General features: G+C 44.9%; 3 protein-coding genes across 4 annotated transcripts; 2 read left to right on the forward strand and 1 right to left on the reverse strand.

Annotated features, from left to right (window-relative positions):
* Nucleotides 1–8398: 8398 nt before the first annotated feature.
* On the forward strand, nucleotides 8399–10688 carry LOC103704316 (WAT1-related protein At1g21890-like). Its single transcript, XM_039134164.3, has 7 exons — nucleotides 8399–8684; nucleotides 9016–9078; nucleotides 9175–9291; nucleotides 9373–9610; nucleotides 9698–9859; nucleotides 9978–10129; nucleotides 10268–10688. The coding sequence occupies exons 1-7, from the start codon at nucleotides 8494–8496 to the stop codon at nucleotides 10449–10451; spliced, it is 1107 nt and encodes a 368-aa protein (XP_038990092.3). The 5' UTR covers nucleotides 8399–8493; the 3' UTR covers nucleotides 10452–10688.
* A 134-nt stretch (nucleotides 10689–10822) lies between these two features.
* On the forward strand, nucleotides 10823–22183 carry LOC103712550 (uncharacterized). 2 transcript variants are annotated; one of them, XM_026806713.4, is made up of 4 exons: nucleotides 10823–11737; nucleotides 14844–15776; nucleotides 21668–21744; nucleotides 21831–22183. In XM_026806713.4, exons 2-4 carry the CDS (start codon nucleotides 15075–15077, stop codon nucleotides 21985–21987), a joined length of 936 nt encoding a protein of 311 aa, XP_026662514.2. In that variant the 5' UTR covers nucleotides 10823–11737; nucleotides 14844–15074; the 3' UTR covers nucleotides 21988–22183. The 2 variants fall into 2 exon arrangements, with proteins under 2 accessions (XP_026662514.2, XP_088567789.1); XM_088711663.2 differs by lacking the exons at nucleotides 21668–21744; nucleotides 21831–22183 and having other exon boundaries at nucleotides 14844–21296.
* A 1126-nt stretch (nucleotides 22184–23309) lies between these two features.
* Nucleotides 23310–24911, reverse strand: LOC103712549 (uncharacterized). Its single transcript, XM_008799100.5, has 5 exons — nucleotides 24696–24911; nucleotides 24367–24591; nucleotides 23943–24161; nucleotides 23768–23857; nucleotides 23310–23663 (listed from the first exon to the last, which is right to left on the reverse strand). Exons 1-5 carry the CDS (start codon nucleotides 24909–24911, stop codon nucleotides 23448–23450), a joined length of 966 nt encoding a protein of 321 aa, XP_008797322.1. The 3' UTR covers nucleotides 23310–23447.
* Nucleotides 24912–25162: the final 251 nt, after the last annotated feature.

Raw genomic sequence — 25162 nt, forward strand, 5'->3', positions numbered from 1 at the left:
AATGGTTCAATTCATGGAAGAACTAGTCCTTATCTTTTTTTACAAGTTTAATTATCAGATTGTCCATGTTTGTTAACTGTGATGATAGATGATATTGTATGCTGACCACAGTCTAACTGATCAACATAAAATATAAAATATAAGTTTGTCTGGACCATATTTCTTGATTAGTTCAGATCATCCTTGTGTGGGAGCCGCGCAGGATCTTGTTCCAATTTTATTCGCGAAGAAAGACAAAATATAATCAAATCTTAGCCAGCATGTGGAATTTGCACACGCGCACATTCTTACCATCTACCTTTTCTTCTCCAGCCGAGACATTCATGTTTTAGCGGGTTAAAGCAAAATAAAACATCTGCTTTCCGTACTCGAACTTTGGGTTGCAAGACTTCTAGTGGTACTCGAGCATGAGCCAGGGCCGGATTGTGCCTGGGTCTGGCGCCTAGGCCTCCATCCGAGGGTCGCACTGTTTTTATGGAAGGTTGCTTGGGTTCGGCTTCCGACAAGAGCAGTATTGAGCGAACGGGGTTTGAGGTTGCCCTCAGAGTGCGGGGCATGCAGAGCTGAGGAGTCGGTGGACCATGTACTGTTTCAGTGCATATGGGCGAGGGCGGCGTGGTGTGCGGCGGGGCTGCCATGGGATGGTTGGACCCATGGGGACCAGTTCTTACGAACTATTCGCGGGTGGTCGGGTAACCCATTGACTCGCCAAGAGGCGGTTAGAGCGACCTGCACAGTATACCAGATATGGCTGGCTAGGAATGCTCGAACCTTTGGTGAGCAGAGCAAGTCGCCAAGGCTCGTGGCGGAGAGCGCGCGGGCGCAGGCGGCAAAGTTTAGTTGTGCTGTCTCCTTAGACGGACTTTTGATAGCTCGGGATATCTGGGGCTCCCCTTCTGCCTCGGCAGCTTCTCACACGGTGTTTTTCACCTGGGAGCCCCCACCCCCAAGCTTCCTCAAAGTCAATTTTGATGGGTCCGTGCTGGATGGTGGCACGATAGGTGGAGCGGGTTTTGTTATTCGGGACCCTACCTCCAGGGTTGTGGCGGCAGGAGGCTGTCAGGTATTTGACTGTACGGTCCCTGGAGCGGAGCTGAGAGCTGCCTGGGCGGGTCTTCGACACGCTCAGCATGTGCTCTCAGCTAGATCTGTCATCTTGGAGGGTGACTCGGCTACGGTCATTAGTTGGATCCAGGGGGGTCTGAGAGCCGGTGCTGCCGACCATCCCTTGGTCCGCGATATCGGGTTGATGACGAGGGACGGAGGGGTGGTCCAGGCGAAGCATGTGTTTCGAGAAGCTAATGGGGCTGCGGATTGGGTGGCCACGTATGTGGCCAACCATGCCGGGAGCACCTTATGGGCTGGGGACGGGGAGCTGCCTCGGGAGCTCCGGAATGTCTTGTTTTCCGATTTTATTGGGTGTATCCGTACACGTGTTGTATAGATCGCCCGGTTTAGCAAAAAAAAAAAAAAAAAAAAAAAGATGAGCAAAATGAGTGGTGGTCATTAGATTGACAGTTCGGTATTTTATTTTTTTAACTTGAGTGGATGTATTTATATTAGACATGTATATTAATCCGTCCGTCTTATCAAAAAAAAATGGCCACATATATATTATAAATCTAGTTTGAGCAATTGTTAAGTTTAATTGGCCTATACTTTGTCTAATTGCCTAAGCTATCTAGTTAGTCCACCTTACATATGGCTCACTACTAACTCTTTATCTTCTTTATTATAATTTCCATGGTACTGATATGAAGTCTCAGACTCTCAGAGCCTGGATTAGTGGAGTTTGGATTCCAATCAGAGCTATCAGACCAAGCGGTGGACGAAATGGTTCATGACGTTCGCAGATAGAGAGAGAGAGAGAGATGGATTGCAGAATTGAATATTTGTTTTATGTTTATTCTAAACCGCTTTGCTGCACGCATGTTTGTATCATTTTGCATTGACATGTGATATCATTTATTTTCCATTGCGTAATAGATAAAGTGCTATCTACGTTGGTTTTACTTTCATGACCAATTTTACCTCTCTACAAAGTTCTTTTATTTTTTTCCAGAGTGTCCAATTAAAGTATTCGTATAATATTTATAAATGATCAGGTGCATGCAAACAAAGAGATATGGTGGGATTATAAAATCTGCATCATACGTACCTTTCCAAAAGTGATTCACCAATTTTTAATTACTTCAAGGTGAGAGAGTTAGAAATCAAAAGTCAAATATTTGAACAATGTATTTTAACACAACATGAAGGAGACAACATCATCAATGAATTCATTATTTGAATCGTTCCGTTCTTTCGCAGACTAATCCTCAAATGAATATTTTGTCCTTATATTTTCATAAAAAACAAAACAAAACATTTTATCTGTATATATAATATAAGAAAAGCCCCCAAAAAATATGAATGGACTACCCAAGGGCCTTTGTAAATGGGAATATTTTGTGCTTAATTTGGAGCGAATGGAGTTCGAGAATCTTAATAATTGGAATTATAATGAATCAAAATTTAACCCACAATTGGACAGAACTATTCCAACCAATCCGATCCACCCCGACCTGGCAGCTGAATATTTCTTTTCTAATTTATCTGTATTATTATTGTATTTATGGGACATTTATATTCTAGAAAACGTCAAGGTGTTATGCGTCTGTTTCTGTCGGTTTCTTTTAGCAAGCTATCGTTCTTCTAGGGTTGTAAATCTGAGCATTGTCATGAAAATACCTCAATGGGCAGCTCTTCCATTTCCAAGGATGGCTTTGGTTTGATTTGCTTAATTTTCTTTTCTGTGATAATTCATGTGAATATAGTGAGAATGTCTTTGCAGTTGCAAACTTGCGCTTTCTCGTATGCATTATCTCTCATCTGAAACTATATAGCTTTTTTTTCCCCCTTGTTGCACAAATGCTTGCTCTCTCAAAAAGGATTTTGCACTAATAAATTTTTATTATTATTATTATTTAAAAAAAAAGCCTATTCCGGTGAGTTTGCCTTAAGCCTCCAAATTTATTGAGCCGCCCCTAGCCTCAGATTCTTCTTCTAAATTCCAAGATCAATGAACAAAATAATTCTAGTCATGTATTTTGTGTACAATGTTAGCATGGTAGCGAAATTATTGATTGCCTTTCAAATAGTTATGATATTGTAGTGAATATATATGGGCTAATTATCCTGAAAAAAATGAACCTTTGAGCTGGACTGCATGACCCCCCTTTCAAGTACTTACCAGTGATTGTTGGTCTCCTGCAGGATGCTGATAAGCAAAGCAAATGTAAACGATCATCTGCAGGACTCTCAGGCCCTCTCCGCACTAAATTCTGGGAACCCAAAACCTATGAATACCTTGCTTCCCATCTCTAAACAGCAAGATCCCTTCAAAGTAGCCTCATCCCGAGGAGACTTCGCACACATTACCACCGAAATCATTCTCAATCCTTCAAGAAGTTCCACACACAACTTCAGCTTTGTACCCACTCCAAAACTCAGTGAGCAACGACCCCAATCCCATCCTCTTCGGCATTTCGTGGATGACTGGCCTAAAAACCAGTCCGACTGCTCAACCATCATGTGGCCAGATGTTGAGGAAATGCAATCTGACAGAGCCCAACTCTCCATTTCAATGCCTATGGCTTCCTCAGGCTTCTCGTCGTCATCCTCTTCTCCTAACCAGGAAAAGCTTACGCTTTCACCCCTTAAGTTATCCCGGGATTTCGATCCCATTCATATGGGTCTAGGAATAGGAGGTGTTCTGAATGAGGTGACCCAGCGACAGGCAAGTTGGACACCTATCTCCTGGGAGGCCTCCATGGCTGGACCTCTTGGGGAGGCCTTGACCAATGCATCTAGCACTCCAAAGTACCAAAGCAAGAATGCATCTAGCACTCCGAAGTACCAAAGCAAGAACTGCTCGACTTCGTCTCTAAACCTCTTGACAGATGGCTGGGATTCGAGTCCTCAGCTAGAGTCATCGCCAACAGGTGTCCTGCAGAAGACCAACTTTGGCTCGCTGTCTAGCAGCACTGGGAGCAGCCCCAGGTCAGGGAGTCACAAGGCTCACGACAGCACTGGCAGCTTGTGTGATGACCTCCTTGGCTCAAACCTTGTAGATCCCCCAAACATCTCCTCACTGTAGGCTTCTGACCGAGAAACAAGTAGTACAAGAAGACAGGAACAAGAAGGAACTACTCAAAAGAGGACAGAGAAGGCTTAGGAAAAGGAAATGCAGCAGGGATTGTGGAATGTAGGTTTTGGTTTTAAGTTTGCAACTCAAGAACGCGAACCTTTTGGTTTTTGAGTTTGTTAATTTTATCCATCCTGTTCTTTATTTGTTCTTTCATCTTTTTGTTCCGTTTTACTCTGCCCTGTCCACGTACTTTTATGCATGGTTTGTGAAAAATCAGTGTAGTTGTGCTGGGAAATGCCTTTGTGGCTTGTGCTTGTTCGCAGCTGTGTATGAGTGGAGGTGTTAAATTTCGCAGGATCAGGCTTCAACATGACATCTTGTTTATTTCGTTGTGCTCAAATAACCTTACATGGGGAAACTGTTGGAAATTCTCTCTCTTAATTTGATATTGGTATTCTTTTTTGATTATTTAATAAATAGCTTTTTGTGCACAGAGCAAATAAAATAAATTAAGTTATAGATATCGGGCATCTTATGGAAGGCATTCTCTTTATAATGGAACTCGTTCTATCTAGATGCAAACAATTGATGGTTCTTTACTTTCTACATACAACTAATCGCTTTGTGTTCTTTTTGAAGTCTATTCTAGCAAAGAAGAATTAAGGTTGAACCCAAACCAGTCAAATCCAAATGCGATAAAAATCAGCAAAATAGATTGAAGAAAATTCCATCCAATCCTTGTTTATATGGATTCAATCCTCCCTTCTCGAATGCTCAAGAGACGTAGTTGAGTTCATTCATTTAGTACTCAATTTGCTTGTTCTCTATTTATAAATATGAAAAGATGAGTGTAAATAGATGTAATTTTTTATTGGATGCATCTCTTCACCCCACAATGTATCCAATCATAAAGAGTTGTATCCTTTAGAATTATCATTAGATCTAATGCATTGGATCATGTTGATCTAGATGCATCTTTTTGTGCGAATGTTGCATGATATCTTGTAAAGAGAAAGCGTCTCATAATGTAGATAAAAGTTAAATTTTATTTTCTCAAGAGATCAAGTTATTTAGGTATCTAAGATAAAAATTGATGTTCAAAGTAGGTTTTTGTTGAGTTTTACATTCAATATGGGTTATTCTTAAAATGTTAAAATTTTGAATTATTTAATTAATGAATCAACATGCAAAGCATCCAAACATGTATACAAGAGAGAGAATATTTTCCACTAAAAGTCATGCTATGATGATTTCACATTTATTAGATAAGTTCAACCGATAAAAAGTATCATGACCAAAGGTATGACCGTAATGGTAAATCTTTATTTCATCCGACAATACAAGTAGTTAGCCTTCTTTATTTCAAAGACTGATGATGCTTCATTCCAAGTTTAACATCATGATCACTGGTAGATGCACCTTCCATTTGTTGCAACATATATATATAACATTTCTCAGCACGTACTTCTCAAAAATTAAAACATCAGTAACTAGAACATATGACGTTCCCAAAGAACAGGATGTGGACTTTGCATGTAAATCAATACATAAAGATGTTAGTTTGTAACTTATAAGGATTTGTTAGGGTTAACATGGCATCACCACCAAATTTACAATAGGGTTCTGGAGACCTATATGTGAGCCATACAGTGAAGGTTGAACAACACAGAAGGATGATCCTTAATAGTGTTTGGCTCAAAACACGCATAGAAAATCTACATCCCTTTATAAATTGCTCGCCGGAGCTACAGTGTTCACCGTGCACCATGTCCTCACCTACAAGAATAAATGCTAGCATCTTAAAAAAAAAACAAAAACTACAACGAATATTAAAATGTTGGTTTTATTGGAGCTACGTACATTGTTAAGCATGTTGTTAAATAGTGCGAGGATTGATTTCTTTAGAAGTTTCCCATTAAATAAAAAAAGAAAATAATTTTTTTTTCATGGATGAAATGTGTCCAAGTGTTTTCTTTTTTTTTTTTTTTTGAAAAATGACATTTTAAATTAGTACATCCAGCCAAGTTATAAGAAAGTAAAGAGTACAAGGGAGGGGGAATGTCTGCTGCAGATGTCCAAAAAAACTCCCCAGAATGCCGAGCCATAAAGGAGGCAATCCAGTCTGTAGCCCTGTTTGCCTCCCAGAACAAATGTGCAATCTGAGGATCGCACATCTCCTAAACCAACCCCTTGATATCCCGGATGAGTGGGTGACCGTCCCCATACTTGTCCACACCCCGAATCCAATTAAGCACCAAGGAAGAATCCCCCTCTAAATGCACTCGCTCAGCACGAAGAACCTACCTCGCATAAGATAAACTCTCCCAGGCCGCCCGAAGCTCCGTCCCAACAACTATAAGGCCTGGCGTACGACGCCCACCTGCTACGACCAACCTGCCCAGATAGTCTCTGATCACGAAACCAACACCTCCTGATTCACCATCTGCCGACACACTACCATCGAAGTTCACTTTGAGATAACCAAGGGATGAGAGCACCCAAAAGGCAAACGCGAACCTAGGCGCTGTGACAGCGGTAGGAGTGCCCCAGATGTCCCTAGTCATCCTAGAGGAAAACGTGACAGTAGCAGCGGAGACATCCCCCGCATGCAGCATGGCTCTATCTGCCACCAACCTCGGTGAGGACCTCCTGCCCTCGAAAATACCGGCGTTCCTGTCTAGCCAAATATAGTGTGCCATGTATGCTCTGTGGATCTCCTCAACAGCCGAACTGGGACTCCGCACGAAAGCTCTCAGCAGCTGAATCAAATCCTGCGCAGGCTCCACCGAGTGGAGAAGTAGCGCAAGAACCCACCTCCATATTTCAGTGGCGCTGGGACACTGCAAAAGAACATGGTCACTGGTCTCCTCAATATCCATATGCAGCTCACAATACTGCGTAACTCGCACACTTCGCCTGGCAAGCAAGCTCCTGGTCGGTTGGCACCCCTATGCTACCTTTCAGATAAAGAGCGCCACTCGCGGGTGAATCCGCATCCTCCAAATCCAGCCTCCATCAATCTGCCTAACTAGCTCCCTGCTGATCAGTGTGTAGAGATCCCTGGCCCGCACTCGTGACCGCCTTGATGGCAACCATACTAATCTGTCTGACTCCTCTCGGGCAGAAATCGGTAGAGCCAATATCCTCTGCCAGCTGCTCGCCAAACCGACCACCCCGTCCCTCCACCGACCTCCATCTGGGTCCAACAAGTCACTGACCCTGCATCCTGCCAACCTTGCCGAGTCCACCAGGGTCGGCAAGCGACTGATCAGCTGCTCTATCACCTAGCTATCCTCCAAAACATTAATGGATCGCCCATCCCCAATAGCCCATCTAATCTCTGGAATCACCAAAGCTGCTCTGGCACACATCTCCCTCCAGACCGGTGAATGGCGACGGCCAGCTCGTGCCCTGGGCAACAAAGCTCCATGCTTGGCCCTCATCAGCGAGGACCACATACAATCAGGCTCCAACACAAATCTAGCTGCATGACGTGCCGCTAAGGCCTCCCGTCTGGCCAACAATGACTGCACCCCCAAACCTCCTAACCTGGTTGACTGACACACCACCTCTCATGCCATCAGATGAACACCACCTCTACTATTCCTCCTCCCCCAAATAAAGTTTCTAAAGAGCTGCTCAAGAGTCCTCAAAAGCGACACTGGAATGAAGGAGTTGGCTAATAAATAGATGGGGATAGAAGTAAGCACTGACCGGACCATCGTAATCCTATTCATCATAGATAGTGAATGGACATGCCAACCCTCCAAAAGTGCACAAACAAAGAGGAGGCAGGAGATTTGCTTGCTGAGAGGGATCCAAGGTGTATGCCACTTAATTTTTAGATGTAAATATCATTGACCTGCCCATTATAGTTGGGGGCAAAGTTTGCAAGGTAGACCCGAAAATCGCGCGAGAATGCACCAAACATTCATGCGTACATGCACTTAGGCATTGTTTAAAAGTTTGTGCGCGTACTTTTGTGCAAGCCACCATCACATATCACCTCCACAATATCCATCTTAAAGGTGGTAAAAAATGTATGTGGCCTGTCACGCAGTTGAAATCCAAACATGAAGCGCCACTCACCAAAGCCCAGCATCAGCAAGCACTAATCCCAGTTTTCATTAGGTAGGCCTTTCATCCCCGCACGCCTCACCTCACCTCCAATAGAGAGAATTTTAAACCCCAAAAAGAAGATAATATCTCCGTACGTGTTTGTAGTCCAGGAGTCACTGCTGCTTCGGCTTTTCTCTATTTAAATCCCGACAATCCTTTCCGTCCTCTTACATTCTTGTGGGGTTGGCAAGAGAGGGAGGAGAGGGGGAGTTGGCAGGAGAGTTGAAACAGATATTGTGATCAGTATGGCATTTGGTGAGGTGGTGAGCAAGGTCAAGCCATATTTGGCTATGGTGTTCTTGCAGTTTGGGTATGCTGGGATGTTTGTCATCTCAGTGGCGTCGCTCAAGCACGGCATGAATCACTATGTGCTTGTGGTGTATCGGAATGCCGTCGCCGTGGCTGTCGTCGCTCCTTTTGCCCTGTGGTTTGAGAGGTCTCTCTATCTCTCTCTTTCTCACGCGCACGCTAAATACATGCTTGCACGAGTTCTCACAAATGCAAATAGAAAATATAAAATTTTAATTTCGGTGATAGACTAAAAGAGAGAAGAAGCCAATTATTTCCTTGTTTGGCAATCTCTCAAGTGGAGGAGAGATTTTGAAGACATAAACGGCTAGTTCTGTCTTCCTATTCCAATTTTGCCCATATCAACATTGAGAATTGATCACATAGACCTAGATAGCATGATAAATTCTTTTATTCTCTATTTAGGAGCTAATCAAATAAAAACATTATTATGTCTCTTTCTTCTCTCTCCCCAACAGGAAAGTGAGACCCAAGATGACCCTCTCCATCTTCCTCAAAACAATGGCGCTGGCACTTCTTGAGTACGGATCTACCTCTACCTTGATCTCAGTTAATTAAATATGCACTTATTTTTCATCTCTCACTCCGCTAGACACTACTGTTATCTTCCATGCCAGGCCTGTGCTTGACCAGAACTTCTACTACGTGGGGGCCAACTTAACCTCCGCAAGCTTCGCTTCCGCATTGTTTAACATCCTCCCTGCAATCACCTTCCTACTGGCCATTGTTCTAAGGTAAAGAATAGTTCAAGACTAGCTAGTTATCTAAAATAAGTTATATCCTTTACCGATTATAGTACTTTGCTGCATGATTAGGATTGAGAACATGAATCTAAGGCGACGACGTAGCCAAGCAAAGCTTGTGGGAACTATCGTTACGGTGGCAGGCGCTTTGCTCATGATATTATACAAAGGTCCATCGTTAGATTTTGTATGGTCCAAAGGGCGAAGCCATCATAATACTGCGGTCAGTCAGAACGGCAGCAACTCGCTCAAGGGTACCCTCATGCTGCTGGGTGGTTGCTTCTGTTGGTCTAGTTTCTTCATCCTACAAGTAATACATAGAATTTCACAACTGAAAATTTAGCAACATGGCTACGGTAGATCAATGCTAATTAGTTTCAAACTTGTTTTGGTGCAGTCGAATACACTAGAGTCATACCCTGCCGCGCTCACCTTAACCACCTTGATATGCCTCATGGGAACACTGATGAGTAGCCTGGTTGCTCTTGTGGCGGAACGGGGCAGTGCCAAGCCTTGGATCATCGGTTGGGACACACGACTCCTCGCTGTTGTTTATTCTGTAAGATGATTGCTATCTTGTCTTTCATCTTAATAAGCACGTACTACTGAGCTAAGAAATCCTTGAATGCAAGTTGGCTAATTATACGTTAGAACTTTTTTAATCTCTCTTTTGACAGGGGGTGCTTTGCTCTGGTGTCGCATATTACGTGCAAGGTAAAGTGATGAAAGAGAGAGGGCCAGTCTTTGTCACTGCTTTCAACCCTCTTTGCATGATTGTAACAGCTGTCTTGGGCTCTATCGTTCTAGCAGAGGAGATCACTCTGGGAAGGTGGGTACAAACATGCACGGAAACCACAGCTATATTTTTCTTTAGTTCGTCGCATCACCACGGAAAAAACGCAAAGAAAAATTGCAAAAGAAAAAGTAGAACAGACGCTAACGTCCTTCTTCCTTTGGATACTTGCAGTGTTATTGGTGCAGCTGTCATAGTTATTGGCCTCTACTCCCTTATATGGGGCAAGAGCAAGGATCACTTGAACCAGCCCTCCGAGGGCAGTGAGAAGAAAGGAGAGTTCGAGTTGCCAACGGCTATTGCCGACGCTGGAAAATCTGGTCGTAACAACCAGGCCACTACTGTGGAGATTCCTTGAGCAGTGAACCAAGCCTTTCTCGGAAAATAGCATGCTTGCATATATGCGTGGTTGTCTCTCTCCCTCTGTTTTTTTTTTTTTTGATTGAAATAAGTGTTTCATGCAACTTGAGGTTATGGAACTTTGTGATGGATTTTAGCGTGAGCATAATTATAGTGCATCTTGGGTAATAAATTGTAAATGGCAGGATGCCACCATACACCTGGTAATATATTGGTTGCCAAATATGCTTGACTTGATGCCAAAATTCTCCACAGAAGGCCAAAAAAAAAAAATAGTTTAACATTTGATCTGCAATTACATATTTGATAAAGAATTTTCTTATTAATATTGTATATTTTGTCTACAAAGTGATTGTGTTCTTCCACGCACAATCTCTTCTTCCATGTTCAACTGGGAGCTAAGTTTTAAGAGACATTCCGATCTAAAAGCTTTCTGCTAAAGCGATCTAAATGGAGAATTCTATCAATTTTATGTAAATACAATCCAAAACTAGAAGGGTGTGAACGATTATTCGTTCCAAAACTAGAGGTTATAATAATCCTATTGAATCATTAAAAAATGATAGATCGAGAGAAGATGCTAATGTAAGAAAATATAAAATATATAAATATACTTATCATATTCTATCAGTTTGAGTTTTTGGGACAAGTAGTGACTTCAACATGCAAATGCTTAACAATTAACTCAGTTTAACTTTTTCCAATCGGTGATAAATCGAGCTAGATTACCGGTTCGATAAAATAATCAGATTCAGATCATTATTTTTTATTTATTTAATAAATAAGTTAGATTTAGATTATAAATTTTTAATCTATCATATATAGGATGTAATAAGTATTTTAACCGATCCAATCCGGTTGTCATCTCTGCTCTTGTTCTTAGGATTTCCAATTTATTCTGGTTTGGGTCAAGCGCACAGGACCCTTTGGAATTCTTCGGGTCCACAGGCGCCGAAGCCTGCGTCAGTCCGCCGAGAACCGGTGGCCACACCCCGGTGACCGGAGGCAGAAAGGTCTACGGCTCGACCGGTCGCCGCCGAACCCTTGCTCTCGGGAATCGAATAGGAGCTGCGCCCACCGCGGCGCGGCTGCTGTGCTCTGTGCTTCTCCTCATCTCCCTGCTGCCGCCCGGCGCGACGGCGTTGTGCTTGAACCTGCCCGGCGTGTCGGAGGAGATCCAGCCCAACGTCGTCGTGCTCGCTGACTACGCTGTCACTAAGGCTAGAGATCAAGTGGAGAAGGATTTCTAAAGGATGCACGGAAATAATTTTCAGAAAAGCCTAGGTGAGGGCTAGAGTTTTTTTGGATTGAGATGTTGATCTGACCTCATAATACTTGTTTAAATGTTGATAACGCAAATTCCTGTTACAATAGGGAGCTCATATGCTCTGAATGCATAATATCAATTATCCTAACCTTTGACTTTTAGTATAATATGGTTTGATGATTTCTTGTCAAACAAATTCCAACTTGAGTTCTAATGTCATTTGTAATAAAATCCAACAAATTCCAGAATCCGTTGTTTCTTCTTAGGTTAAAGATCTATCATCCTGGCTGCACTCACACCCGTTGTGTGTGAGCCACCGTTGTACCCAAAAAAAAAAAAAATCTATCATCCTGCCTGAGTTTCCCTAGAAACCAATCTTGTCAATCTGTTAGGGAAACTTGGTCATAGCATCCAAAAGCCTCATCATCATGCATCTCACTGCAATGGTAATTGCAGCTACAGAAGCAACAGCCGTAGTTGAAGGTGGTGTCTGTGTCATTAACTCCAAGCTATCTAAAAAAAAAGAAATTAAGGGAGAGAACAAAGAAAAACACATTAGTCTTTGTTGTTGACTATCATATTCACTGTTAGCTGCTGCCACTGCCAGACACCACTGTCGGTAGTCTGTCCACACAATCACTTTTCCTCTTCTTCTGTTCCTGTCATCTTGCGCAAAGCTTAGTGTAGTAGTTTCAGCCCCAAATCGCTCTAGCAGCTTCTTTAGAGGCCGATTTTTAAAACCCAAAGACCCCAACTTGTGGTCTTAATGACCAACTGTCATCTGTTTGTATGATCTATTTTCTGGTTGCTACTTCGGACTCTGGGAATTTTTTTTTTTGTTGTTGTGTGTGTGATGCAACCATCCAAATAACAAATGCTATAGTAATTCATTTTGGTAGGATTTGCATAGAGCATCATTATATTCCTAACCTTTCCTAAATTTTTTGGTAGTTTCTGCCTGTGCATCCAAGCATGCTCTCAAGGGCATTCGCATAAGATTTTTCAAGAGTTCAAGGTTTTTAGTCAGGGAGTTCTTAAAGTTTGGTTCCTGTAGGGGGGTTGTTACTGTAATTTATTTATCAAGTACTTTTTTTCTTGACAGTATTTATTTAGGGTAGTTTCTATGGCAAGAGGAAACTCAAGTGGAAAGGAGGGAGCTAACACTCTGGAAATTAAGTGAACTCAGATGGTGTGGAGGATTAAACCATTAGTTTCTCAATGCAATTCCTGACAGTATAATGGATAACCCTTTAGGAGAGGAAGTAAACTTTAAGCATTCATGTTGCCACCATGCAGTCTGCCTCTTAGTTACCAGAAGTGGGTGCAGGTGCGGGAGCAGGGATATGGAAAGATGGCCATATGGGGAAATAGTGCTTACAAAGGGGTTCTACCAACTAGGACAACCTAAATGACTTGACAAGTTTGCTTGCTTCCTTATCATATGAAAACCAATGTTGAGATTATCATGCAAATTTTAAGTGACAGATATGTGAATTCATATTATATGAATGCATGCTACTTGGTAATACTTAATATTACTCTGTTGTTTCTTGCAAGATGCTTAATAGGCTGCTTAGGTCCGTGACTCTGTTTTCTAGAAGATGAATGCAATTTCCAATAAAAAAACAATGTCAACTTGTTTGTGTTCGTCTAAGATCTTTTAATTATGGGGATTTCAGAAGGTTGTTCCCTGGTTGCATATGTTTAAACCAACTCCCGAACCATGCAGTCCTGAGGTTTCTTGGCAATCCCCAGTCTAGCCTAAGATTGTCTAGATTTGAAAACGTGTACCAATAATGAAGAGAGTTGCCATTGGGTTTCCAATTGGTAGTTATAAAAAAAAAAAAGAAATCCTTGATCCTAGCATGGAGCCATTCTGTTATGCTCCATAGTGAATCAATTTCATGTAAAATGGTTTGGGTGATGATGATGATTAACGAGCGAATTTTCATCAAGACCAGGTTACCACATTTTGATGAAATTGAAAAGAATTTCATTGGAGCTCAACCTGTCATAATAAGAAATATCTCAAGCTGATATCCTTTAGGAAGAGGTAAGTGCAATGTACGGACCCAAAACTAGTTTTTCTGCTCGTCAATCATTCATCAGACTTATGCATGTCTGCTTTGCTATTTCCCACAATCTGAAATAATCCTTCTTCACAAAATTGTTCCCACCTTATCTACCACTTAAACGAATGATTTTCAGACTGTGTTTTATTATGTATCGACTGATTATATAAGCACTTAAAAAAACCCTTAGTACCAAATTCATGTCATACTTTTGTGTACCAGCATGCTCTCACATTAGTAGTAATCAGTCTCATCACAAAGGTTGAAGAGTAAAGTGTACCCTGTATCTTATTAAATGTATCAACTAATTATATAATCTGATTTTAAACTGGTAGCGGACTTGGAATTTTATGTTGAGCAGCGTAAAACAGTAAGTTTTCATAGAGCCCAAGTATCTGGGGATGGAGCAAAGAAACCCTTAAATTAAAAAAAAAAAATCGAAAAAGAAAAACTGCTCTGCTACGGGCTTGGTACCAAAGTCAATTCATTCTCTTATGTACCAGTGTGCTCTCAGACTAGAAGTAATAAGTCTCATCGCAAAGGTTGCAGAGTAATATGAAGTTTTTGCCTTACTGAGGATGTGGGCTCCCCAGTCAAATCAGAGTTTCTTAAGATATGCGATTCTTTTTCCCCCAGCAGGTGAACATCTGGGAAACATGACTGAAAATGCATGGCAGATCATTAGGAACTCTATGAAGTACCTGAAAGTGTTAGAGAAACTAATGGAACTACTGTCTGCTAACTGTTGTGCTGTGGTTTATTTATTCTTGCTCAGGAGTTACCCACATGTTTACTGCTTGTTTAACCGCCTACTATGTTTTATATGCAAATCGAAACAGGCTTGTCCATTCTTTATTTACTTCTGAATGAGCTCCTTTGGTTTTGGTGAGACATGACAGGTCAGCTTTAACTATGGCGTGAATAAGCAAACTGCAATTGCTCAATTGTGATGGTAGATGAATGTATTTATATCTATTCAGCAGAATAGAGGGATGGTACTTTCTGGATGTGCTTGGGCTTTCTCGTTGATGGATTGAACTTTCTTTTGCAGGTGACATCATCATATGGAAACACTCTTCAAAGGGTAGGCTGGTGTCAGAGGGGGAGGAGAGAGAGAGAGAGTGACTTGGGATGCATGCCCAGGTGCGACAATCTTCGTGCGGCGGGTGGGGACTTCCTCCAAACACCTGGGGTATGTAGGCTGGCGTGGGGAGCCGAGTGGTTAGCGCGTCAATCTTCATGCAACTGGTGGCTTATTTGATCGAACACCTGGGCTACACGAATGGTGTCATCGGGACCGGTTGAATCAGGGAAGACAGAGGCGGTGGGCCAGGGTGACAAGCCGGCGCGGCCTCAACCGAAGGCGGCTAGAACCGGCCGGACGTGGGCGGAGGTGGCGAAGGGAACGGCGAGGCCGCCGATTTGGACAAATCATCAGATCTCGGAAGTGGAACTGGAGGCCCTGAAACAGCGGTTCATGGATGTGGTGGAGATACCGTCGGAGGAGGGGGAGCTGGCTAGAGCGGCGTGGAGGGACACCATGGTGATTGTGCGTAGTGCGGGCTGTCGGGTGCCAGTGGAGTGGATTTGCCGGGTGCGGGTGGTTGGGAAGCTCGATTATGACGTCGAGGAGTTCCTGATGTCGAATGAAACCTTTGCTTTCCGCTTCCGGACGGGGAGTGATCGGGAAGCTGCCATGGAGGCCGGACCATGGCTGGTGGCCAGCCAGCTACTCGCTATGGAGCGGTGGCGACCGAACTTCGTTCCGGATGACAGGCAACTCAGCCGGCTTGTTGTATGGCTTAAACTACCTAACTTGTCAATGGAGTATTGGACGAAAGGCTTGATTTGGAACATCGCAGTGAAGGCTGGCCGGCCCCTGGCACTGGACAAGATCACAGATCTCGGCCGGATGCTAGGCTTTGCACGAGTCAAAGTGGAGCTAGATGCGAGGGCGCCGATCCGATCGGGGACCTTCATCCGGGTAGGCTCTGATATGCATTGGCAAATCTTCCGCTATGAAAATCTACCGGGCTTCTGTTACAAGTGTGCTTGCCTTGGTCATGGAGAGGAAGCTTGCCCCTTTCCTCTAGATCCGGTGATGTCTGGAGCTCTGGGCGACCACTATGCTCAGCAGGCCTCGTTACTGGAGTTGAAGGAGGGGGATGTGGCGGTGAGCCGGCTTCCTTTTGGTCTGTGGCTGTCGACATCCAGAATCCGACAGTCGAGGGCGAGCAAGCCGGCGAAGAAGATGACCAAGTCAAGGGGCAAGGCATCACAAACACATCCGGCACCTGAGTCGGGGCCGAGTTCCCTCTGTGTGGCGTCGAGTTCTCTTGAGTCGCCCATGGATACCGACGGGTGGCAAAAGCCAACCAAGCTGGCTAGGCGAAGATCACCGATGAAGGGGGAGGTGGTTGGCTCGGTGGCCATGAACGGTGAGTCCACCCAACTCGGTGCGGTGACCGGATTGGCCCCGAACTCAGGTGGGGAGATGGGCTAGAAGTCGGGCCTGGAAGGGCCAGTCCACCATGCGGTCTCTGGGTCGGCCCGAGGCTAGGGCCCAAGTCCGATGAAGCGGGCCAGGAGCCCAACAAAGTCCAGTCCGTTGCTGGAGGCGGAGAAAAGCGTGCGTGGGCCGGCCCAGAACAGTGTCTTCTTCCTTCTTCGATGGCTTGGAGAGACGTCGGAGGGAGGAAAGGAGGAGACACTTTCAGAGCGCCTCCCTACCTCCGGTGAGGGCCCCAACTCGACAGAGGACGGTCGGTGATGCTGTCAGCAGTGTTGTGGGGTCTTCACCAGGTTTGCTCCCTACCCTTTCACTGGACAATGGCGGTGCCTCGTCGAGCGGAATGAAACCGTCGTGTGGGATGCTGTCGGCGTCGGCGGCAGCGGTTGAAGACGGTGGGCAGGCTCGTGCCAAGGCGCTGCTCGCTACTATTCTCCGAATGTTGGAGGTGCCACGTTGAGCGGGAAGGAGCTGTCCAGCGAGATGTTGATGTCGCCGGCGGCTGCGACTGAAGAAGGCGGGCAGGCTCGAGCTAAGGGAAGGAAGCAGGATGGAGATACGATGGTGGATTTGGGCTAGGAGAAGGAGGTCCCGTGGCTCCCTGATGGGGCTTCAGCAAGAGGACCACCTACTCTGTCTGCCACTGCATCATGCCCAGCTGGGAGGAAAGAAAAGTTGGAGGAACTGGGCAGCTCGTTCATAGTGACACGATCGCCCTTGCCAGTCAGGGCGGTGGTGATGAGGGGTGTGTTCGGTGGCTCAAGACAGGGATCACCAATTCTGGAACATGGGAGGGTGGTTGATTTGTTGAGAGCTTCAATCCAGGGAGGTGAATTGGCCCCAGGAGTGGGAAAACTTAATTCGGCACTAGGACTGGATAGCCCGAGGAGAGTCGGCACAAACTCATCCAATAACACTAAATGAAGGTGCTAGCTTGGAATTGCGGGGGGCGGCCAAACCGTTCTTTTCCTCCTCATTCAAGAGGTTAGTTCAGCTTCATAGTCCTAAAATTTGCTTTCTTTGTGAAACACGGGTGTCCGGAGATGGATTACGTCGTGTGCAGCGGCGGTTGGCATGTAATTGTGAATCTTTTACAGTGGAGTCTCGGGGTTTATCTGGAGGTATCCTGATGTTGTGGAAGCGGAGAATGGCTTCTATGGATATATTTTACAATTGCTCTCAGTAGGTGATGATGGTCATTTCAGAACCAAATGAACCCTCGTAGGTGCTATGTGGGGTTTATGCTAGCACCGAATACCGGGCAAGGAGAATACTTTGGGGCGAGTTGACTAGTTTGTTGACCCAAGGAGTACCGATCATGGTGGTGGGTGATTTTAATTGTATCTTATGCCCAGATGAGAAAAGAGGAGGAAGAGCTTACTCTGATTCGGTGGATAGAAGGAAGTTTCGGAAGTTTTTGGGGAGGAATGGGCTAGTGGACCTCGGTTTCTCTGGACCTCGTTTCACTTGGTGCAACAATCAATCTGGGCAAGCTAGAGTGTGGGAGCGGATTGACAGGGCCATTGTATCTCCGGACTAGATCCAGCATTTTCCAGCTTACCAGGTTAGTCATCTAGCTCGGATTGCTTCTGATCATTGCCCTCTCTTGATATCTACAGTGTTGGGATCTGTACATCATAGCACCTTTCGCTTCGAGAAGCTGTAGTTGTCATATCCCTAATCTTGGGATGTAGTCAGGGAGGCGTGAAGTGTGACGGTACGGGGTGATGCTATGCAGAGGGTGTCACGCAAGTTGGAGCTCACTGAACGTCGTCTTCGTCGATGGAACCAAGAGGTTGTCGGCAATCTTTTCCAGAGGTTAGAGAAGGTGGAAGCTGTGATATTGGACGCCCAGGGGTGGGAGGATCGAGGAGAGGAGCTTACGGAGGCCGATATGGCGGACCTACGGCGATCACTAGCCTTCCACCATTCCTTATTGCGCCAGCAGGAGATCTTTTGAAGATAAAAGTCCAGGATCCAGTGGGTCAAGGATGGCGACCGGAACACTAGTTTCTTTCACCGATCGACAGTCATCAGAAGGCAGAGGAATATGATCTGCTTTTTGAGGGTCAGGGTGGGCCACCGAGTGGAGGAGGATTCGGCAATTAGACAGGTATTATTTGAGTTTTTCAGGTCTAGGTAGACGGAGGATGGTGGGATATATGAGACGGGTCTGCTTTTTCGGTCGGAGATTAGAGTTGATGAGACCGAGAGTACAGCTTTGATTCGGCTAGTGTCAAAGATGGAGGTGCAGGAGCGGTTTGGAGTCTTGCAGAGGATAAGGCCCCTGGACCGGATGGTTTTCCACCATTCTTCTTTCGTAGATATTGGTGCATTATTTGGAGGGTAGTGGTGGAGGCAGTACATCTTTATTTCAGCCGAACGGGGATGACAGATGATTGGAAGGCCACCTTCATCACATTGATACCGAAGCGTCAGGATGCTTCGGAGCCGAGTCACTACTGACCCATTAGTTTGTGCACTACCTTGTACAAGGTGGTGGCGAGGATCATGGTGGGGAGAATGAAGGACCTGATGCCGAGGATCATCAGTCAGGAGCAGGAAGCCTTTGTGGGGGGAGGACTATCTCAGACAACATTTTGCTGGCTCAGGAAATGATGGGGGATCCGCAGCGAGCCTCGATGAGGCGATGTTTGATGGCAGTGAAACTGGACATGGAGCGTGCCTATGATTAGATCCGGTGGAACTTTCTACGACGGGCACTAGAGAGCTTTGGATTCCACCAGACTTGGATTGACTGGATTCTAGGATATGTGCAGGGGCCTAGCTTCTCCATTTTGGTCAACGGCACGCCATCGCCCTTCTTCCGTGCTACTATGGGACTTCGCCAGGGATGCCTCTGTCCCCGTTTTTATTTATTATTTGCTTTGATGTGCTTTTCTGTGCTTTGCATGCTGCTTGCGGGAACCGGAAGCTAGTACCTTATAGTCCAGTCTCGGGTGCAGACGACTGCCTCTTACTCGCTAGAGCGAGGACGACGGATGCCAGAGCCCTCCAGGGAGTGCTGATAGAGTATTGTGTGATGTCCAGGCAGAGGGTCAATCTACAAAAGTCAGCCATCTTTTTCAGTCCTAGCACTGAGAGGAGAGTGCGACAGGAGATCAGGACGATTCTAGGGATGCAGGAGCAGACGGGGGCCTTGGTTTACCTTGGGGTTCCCATCACAGGAAGGAGGTTATGGGTGGCAGAGTGCTCTACTTTATTGGAGAGGGTGCAGAGCAGATTAGAGGGATGGAGGGCATCATCACTTTCTATGATGGGGAGATTGATGTTGATCAGGTCAGTTCTGTGCTCCATGCCTATTTATTTGATGGCTCACACAGCGATGCCGAAGACCGTGCTGGAGGGGATTGAGCGGCTTATGCGGAGCTTTCTTTGGGGCTCCTATAGGGGGCCATGGGATACACCTGGTGGCCTGGGAGAGAGTGTGCCTGCCACTACGTGAGGGTGGGCTGGGGGAATAGTCACTTCTGGTGCGATGCGAGGCTCTCTTGGCACGGAGGGCGGTATAGTTTGTCTTGGAGCCGCACGGTCACTGGAGCCAGGTCATGATAGCCAGGTACGGCCGAGCGGGACTCGAGGGGAAGGCGACAGCTCGCCTGAGGAGATCCTTTATGTGGCAAGAGATTGGAAGGTATGTGCCTATGGCCCTGGCGCATTCGAGGTAGCCGATCGGCGACGGACAAAGCGTTGATGTGATGGAAGACCCATGGGTGGATGCACTTCCTTTGAGACTATGGCCGATGATGCTCAGTGCTGAGGCGGGGGCGGGACTTCGGGTTTCTGACCTGGTCAGGCCGGGGGAGGCGGAGTGGGATGGCGATAGGCTGGGTCAGTTGTTTGGAGAGCATCTCGTAGAGCGGGTTTGGGCGATTTCCCTTCCGGGATCCGCAGGTCCAGACGTTAGAATTTGGAGCACTACCTGTCGAGCCAGTGTTGGGATTGGCGAGGTTTTCCGGGTTCTTCAGCCGGGTTCATAGCCGGGCCTAGGCTGTGGTTGGGTGTGGAGGTTTGGGCTACACCAGAGGGTTGCTCTCTTCCTCTGGAAGGTGGCTTGGGAACATTTACCGACATGCTCAGTGTTGAGTAGACGAGGTATGAGCCTTTCCCCCTTATGTCCGAATTGTGGGGTAGCCGAGTCGGTGGATCATGTACTATTCCAATGTGTGTGGGCAAAAGGTGTCTGGAGTATGATTGGGATCCTGGGGGACACCTGGAGTGGGAGGGATACTTTTCTGGAGGAGATTCGGCATTGGGCTAGTGTTCCTCAGATGTGGAGATTGGCTATTAGGGCGTCTTGTACAGCGTATCAGATATGGCTGGCCAGAAACGCCCGGGTGTTTGGTGAGCATCGACTGTCCTTGTGGTTTGTGATAGAACGGGCTTGTGCTCAGGCTGCAGAGATTATCCATGTAGAGTCAGCTCATAGACTTTTGACAACTCGGGACATCTGGGGCTCTCACATTGCTTCGGCAGTTCCACATAGAGTATTCTTTACCTAGAAGCCCCCACCCTCGAGCTTCCTCAAGCTCAATTTTGATGGCTTTGTCCTAGATGGTGGCAGGAGGGGAGGGGCCGGATTCGTTATTAGGAGCCCAAGTTCTGATGCGGTGGCAGCAAGGGACTGTCAGATTTTTGATACTTCGGTTCTAGGGGTAGAGTTACGAGCGGCCTAGGTGGGCCTGTCCTACGCACGGCGGGTGCTCCGAGCAAGCTCAGTTTTTCTAAAGGGTGACTCGGCCACGGTGATTAGCTGGATCCGTAGGGGGCCGAGTAGTCATGGAGGTGCTCATCCCTTTCTTCGCGACATTTGGATGATTGTGAGGGAGGGTGTTAGATTACAGGCTATGCATGTATATCGTGAGGCCAATGGGGTGGCCGACTGGGTGGCAGCGTACGTAGCGTGCCACTCAGGAGGCACTCTATGGGCTGGGGAGAGAGAGATGCCCGGAGCACTTCGGGACCTTTTGTATTCTGATTCTATAGGGTGTATTCGTATCCGTGATGTATGAAATGCCCGCTTTAGCAAAAAAAAAACACTCTTCATCACCAAGAAAATGCTACTGTAGGTCAGTTTGCATTCACAACCACAGAGGCTGGCAAATACCTAGCATGTTTCTGGATAGATAGATAGCGGTGATAAAGGTGTAGGTGCTAGTGTTAGCCTCGACTGGAAGATTGGTATTGCAGCAAAGGACTGGGATTCAGTTGCTAGGAAACAAAAAATTGAGGTGAACTCTTGAAACTACAAAATCAACTGCTCCGGCCAGAATGCGGCACTTTCATTACAATTGTTATGTATCCTTCTTGTGACTATATATGATTTGTGGGTTTGATAAATTTAGGGTGTCGAGCTTGAGCTAAGGAAATTAGAAGCTGCTGTGGAGGCAATACATGAGAACCTGTTATATCTTAAGGCCAGGTAAACTGACCCTGGCTGGCAATCCATCTGCTTTGTTAAGAATGGAATAGCTTATGCCTGAGTGTTCCTTTGTTTTGTGGATGCAGGGAAGCAGAAATGAGAGAAGTGAGTGAGAGAACAAATGCTAGGGTTGCATGGTTCGGTATTATGTCCCTTGATGTTTGCATCGTTGTCCCTGCTTTGCAGTTGTGGCATCTGAAGAGGTTCTTCCAAAAGAAGAAACTTATTAAGATCAGCACCTGATTTATGTATTCTACTGTGCAGCATTACTTTCAGAAATGAGAGGGATTGAGAAGAAAGTTGTCAATTTTTATGTTACAAGCTTTTCATATACAGGATTGGAACATCATTTTGCATCATTTTTTTCTGATACATATGTTAACCATCATTTTTAGTGGCATGCTTTGAAGATTAGTCTATAAAACTTTCTTGCTGAGTATTTGGGTTTTGGCACTGACAAACTAATCTTACCCTACCAAATGACCCTGAAGGAAATTGATCTATGCATGAGGACAAACCTGGCAGGCCCCACTTCCTTTCCAAGCTATCTTTCTTGCCTATAAGTAGGGCAAAGGAAGGAAAGAATGTGGGGGTATTCAAGTTAGAGCTATATGAATTGTCGTTTTCACCAAAAAAAAAAAAAAAAAAGAAAAAGAAAGAATACGGGGTCATCTAGAGAGAGAAGCAAGAAGAAGAAGAGGAGGAGCTTATGGTAGATCTTGTAGATTTTATTAGCTTTAGAAGTAAGCGATTTTGCATCCTTTTAGAATCTAAATCTAAGGTTTTAAGATTTGTTTTCTATTTCTAAGTATATTAGTAACGCTTTCAATTTTAAATATCAATTAGCACCTAAACCCTGAAGCACTTCCAAGATTAAATTTCTGTCTTAATAAGTCCATGCTCAAGATTCAGTTCCATGTCATTTGCTGTTCTAAACCTGATGGTCATTTCAAAATTTTATTTGTTGAAACTTTAAATTTGTATTGTGTATTGATTTTTTAAGTTCTTTTGAAACTTGTAGTTGATTATCATAACCTTTACGGATGTTAGATGAAAAAGGTCAACAAATGCTCTCTAGTCAAATGATTACAACCCCAATAACATTTAATAGCCCTAGATAGCAAGATATCTCAATGGTTCAATTTATGGAAGAACTAGTCCTTATATTATTTTTACAAGTTTAATTATCAGATTGTTGATGCTCGTTAACTGTGATGATAGATGATATTGTATGCTAACCACAGTCTACCTGATCTACCTGTTCTTCTCCAGCCGAGACAATCATGTTATAGCGGGTTAAAGCCAAATAAAACATCTGCTTTCCGAACTCGAACTTTGGGTTGCAAGAGTTTTAGTGGTAAGATGAGCAAAATGAATGGTGGTCACTAGATCGACATGTCAGCTGTCCCAATCATGTTGCTCGATATTTTATTTTCTAACCTGATCCAACATGCCCGATTTCTACCCCTACATGATCATACATTAGCTTATACACTAATAAAAACTGCAAAATATATATCTCGTCCTTCGGCCTAAGTTCTGCTTGTTGTTTTGAAATTATAAGATTTTCTTTATATTGATAATAGTTTCCTGATGTCCAGTATTCAAATTGATGAAATTGGGACAATGTAACCTTGTGAAACCTTTGACCATGTAAGCCATATGGCTGATTCTACATGAAGATGATGCCCATAACTCAGAAATCAAGAAGCAGAGATTGGAGCATTTGTTAGAGCCACAAGGAAGTCTCTGTAATCCCCATCTGGAAGACTCTCACAAATGGCATCCTCTAGCTTCTTCCTGTATCTCTTTAAAAATGCAGACTTCACCTCTTCCATGTCCACTTCTGCACTACCCAGCATCATCCTTGTCAGCAATCTTTTATCAGCATCTGCCTCCTTCAAGCTTGTGTGCAGCATCTAAAAAACATACCAACAGACAAAGAGCCATTACCTGGAAACTTTGATGCACCAAGTCTCTGACTTAGCTGATGATATGATGGAACAAAAGGATGGAAGAATACCTTGGAGTAGTACTTGGATGGATTATATATGCAGCAGACCACAACTCTAAGCGAGTCCTCAAATTCTCCACTGTTCTCTCTCTTGAGCGTCTGGATATTAAACGACCACAGGACTGATTAAGAACTGGATGGTGATGGATTAAACAAATACAAGCAAGCTTCTGCACCTGCTTACCTTGGTGTAATCATGCCCATATATATGTTTGTAGCAGCAGAATGCCAGCTTCAGCTGTGGGATGCTCCTCTTGCTGAACATCTCAAGGATCGCAGATTCATCGATCGATCCCATGCTCCCCTTCCCAGCTTCATACAGCCTCTTGGCATCGCACTTGGCGATGTGTGGACTGACATCATCATGGTGGGACTTGTGGGATGCAGCGAGAGCCAATAGTATCTGTGCAGCATTTTTGTTAATCATTCTATCCAAGCATTTCTCCATCAAAGCGATGCCAAACATGGAGCAGAATTCTAAGCAAGAAGGCTCTACTCAAAAAAAAAAGGTTTCAGTAGATTCTTATAACTTATTCTCCACCCAAAGTCCACTCCAGAGGCTAGTGTTCAATTCATGGCAACAGTAAGTAAGGTCTTGATCAACCTACCCTTTGGCATGGGTGGGGTGGCTCAGAGATGATATCTTGGTCCAGGTGCCTCTTGAACTTTGCAAGGTAAGCTTGTTTGATGAAGAAGAGCTGGTTTGATTTCCGACGAGTGTACATCTCGATGAGGGCCTTGTAATCAACATTGCTGCGCTCCACTGCATCCCTTGCCACCATGGCGTCACGCTCGTGAAGCTCGAGCATCCACATGTATAATATGTCGAACATCTGAACAAAGGTGGCAAGAAAGTTGATAAAAGACTGTTTGGTGAAGACCAAGATGAAAATTTGAACTGAAATGGTATGTTAGTATGATATGGATTGATTCTAACCTCATCCTTTGAGTTGGCCATCCAGGCCTTATGAAGGTGTTCGACGAGGTCCTCGTGATACATGGCGCGATACGTCTCCTTGATTTGTTGCCTCTCAGCTGGAGTTCGGCTTGCCAGCGTCTCACCAAGAAATTTGAGTTGATTCCATTTTGCATGGATTTCTTGGCAGGCACTCTCGCAGCTCGGGCTGATCGATGAACGGGAACTGAGAGCCATCTAAAGAGCTCAGAGAGGACTTCAGAGTGGTAGAACTAGATATATGTCTTACAATCATGTATCTTATCAATGCCTTGAAGTCCAAGGAAGGGACATTGGCTTTGGGTCCACTAATTGAATTCGACAAGGAAAGGGTGGGGAAGCTCTGGAGCTAAGAGAACAATTGGAAAATGAAGGGTCTTCTTCTGTTTTGTGTTTTGTTTTATATATATGAGGTGGCCTTTGGGGTTTTCTTTTATTTTATATATATG

This window comes from Phoenix dactylifera, chromosome 15, assembly GCF_051530095.1.
Source record: "Phoenix dactylifera cultivar Ajwa chromosome 15, Ajwa_hap1_PhDact_Kaust_v1.1, whole genome shotgun sequence".
Taxonomy (NCBI): Eukaryota; Viridiplantae; Streptophyta; class Magnoliopsida; order Arecales; family Arecaceae; genus Phoenix; species Phoenix dactylifera.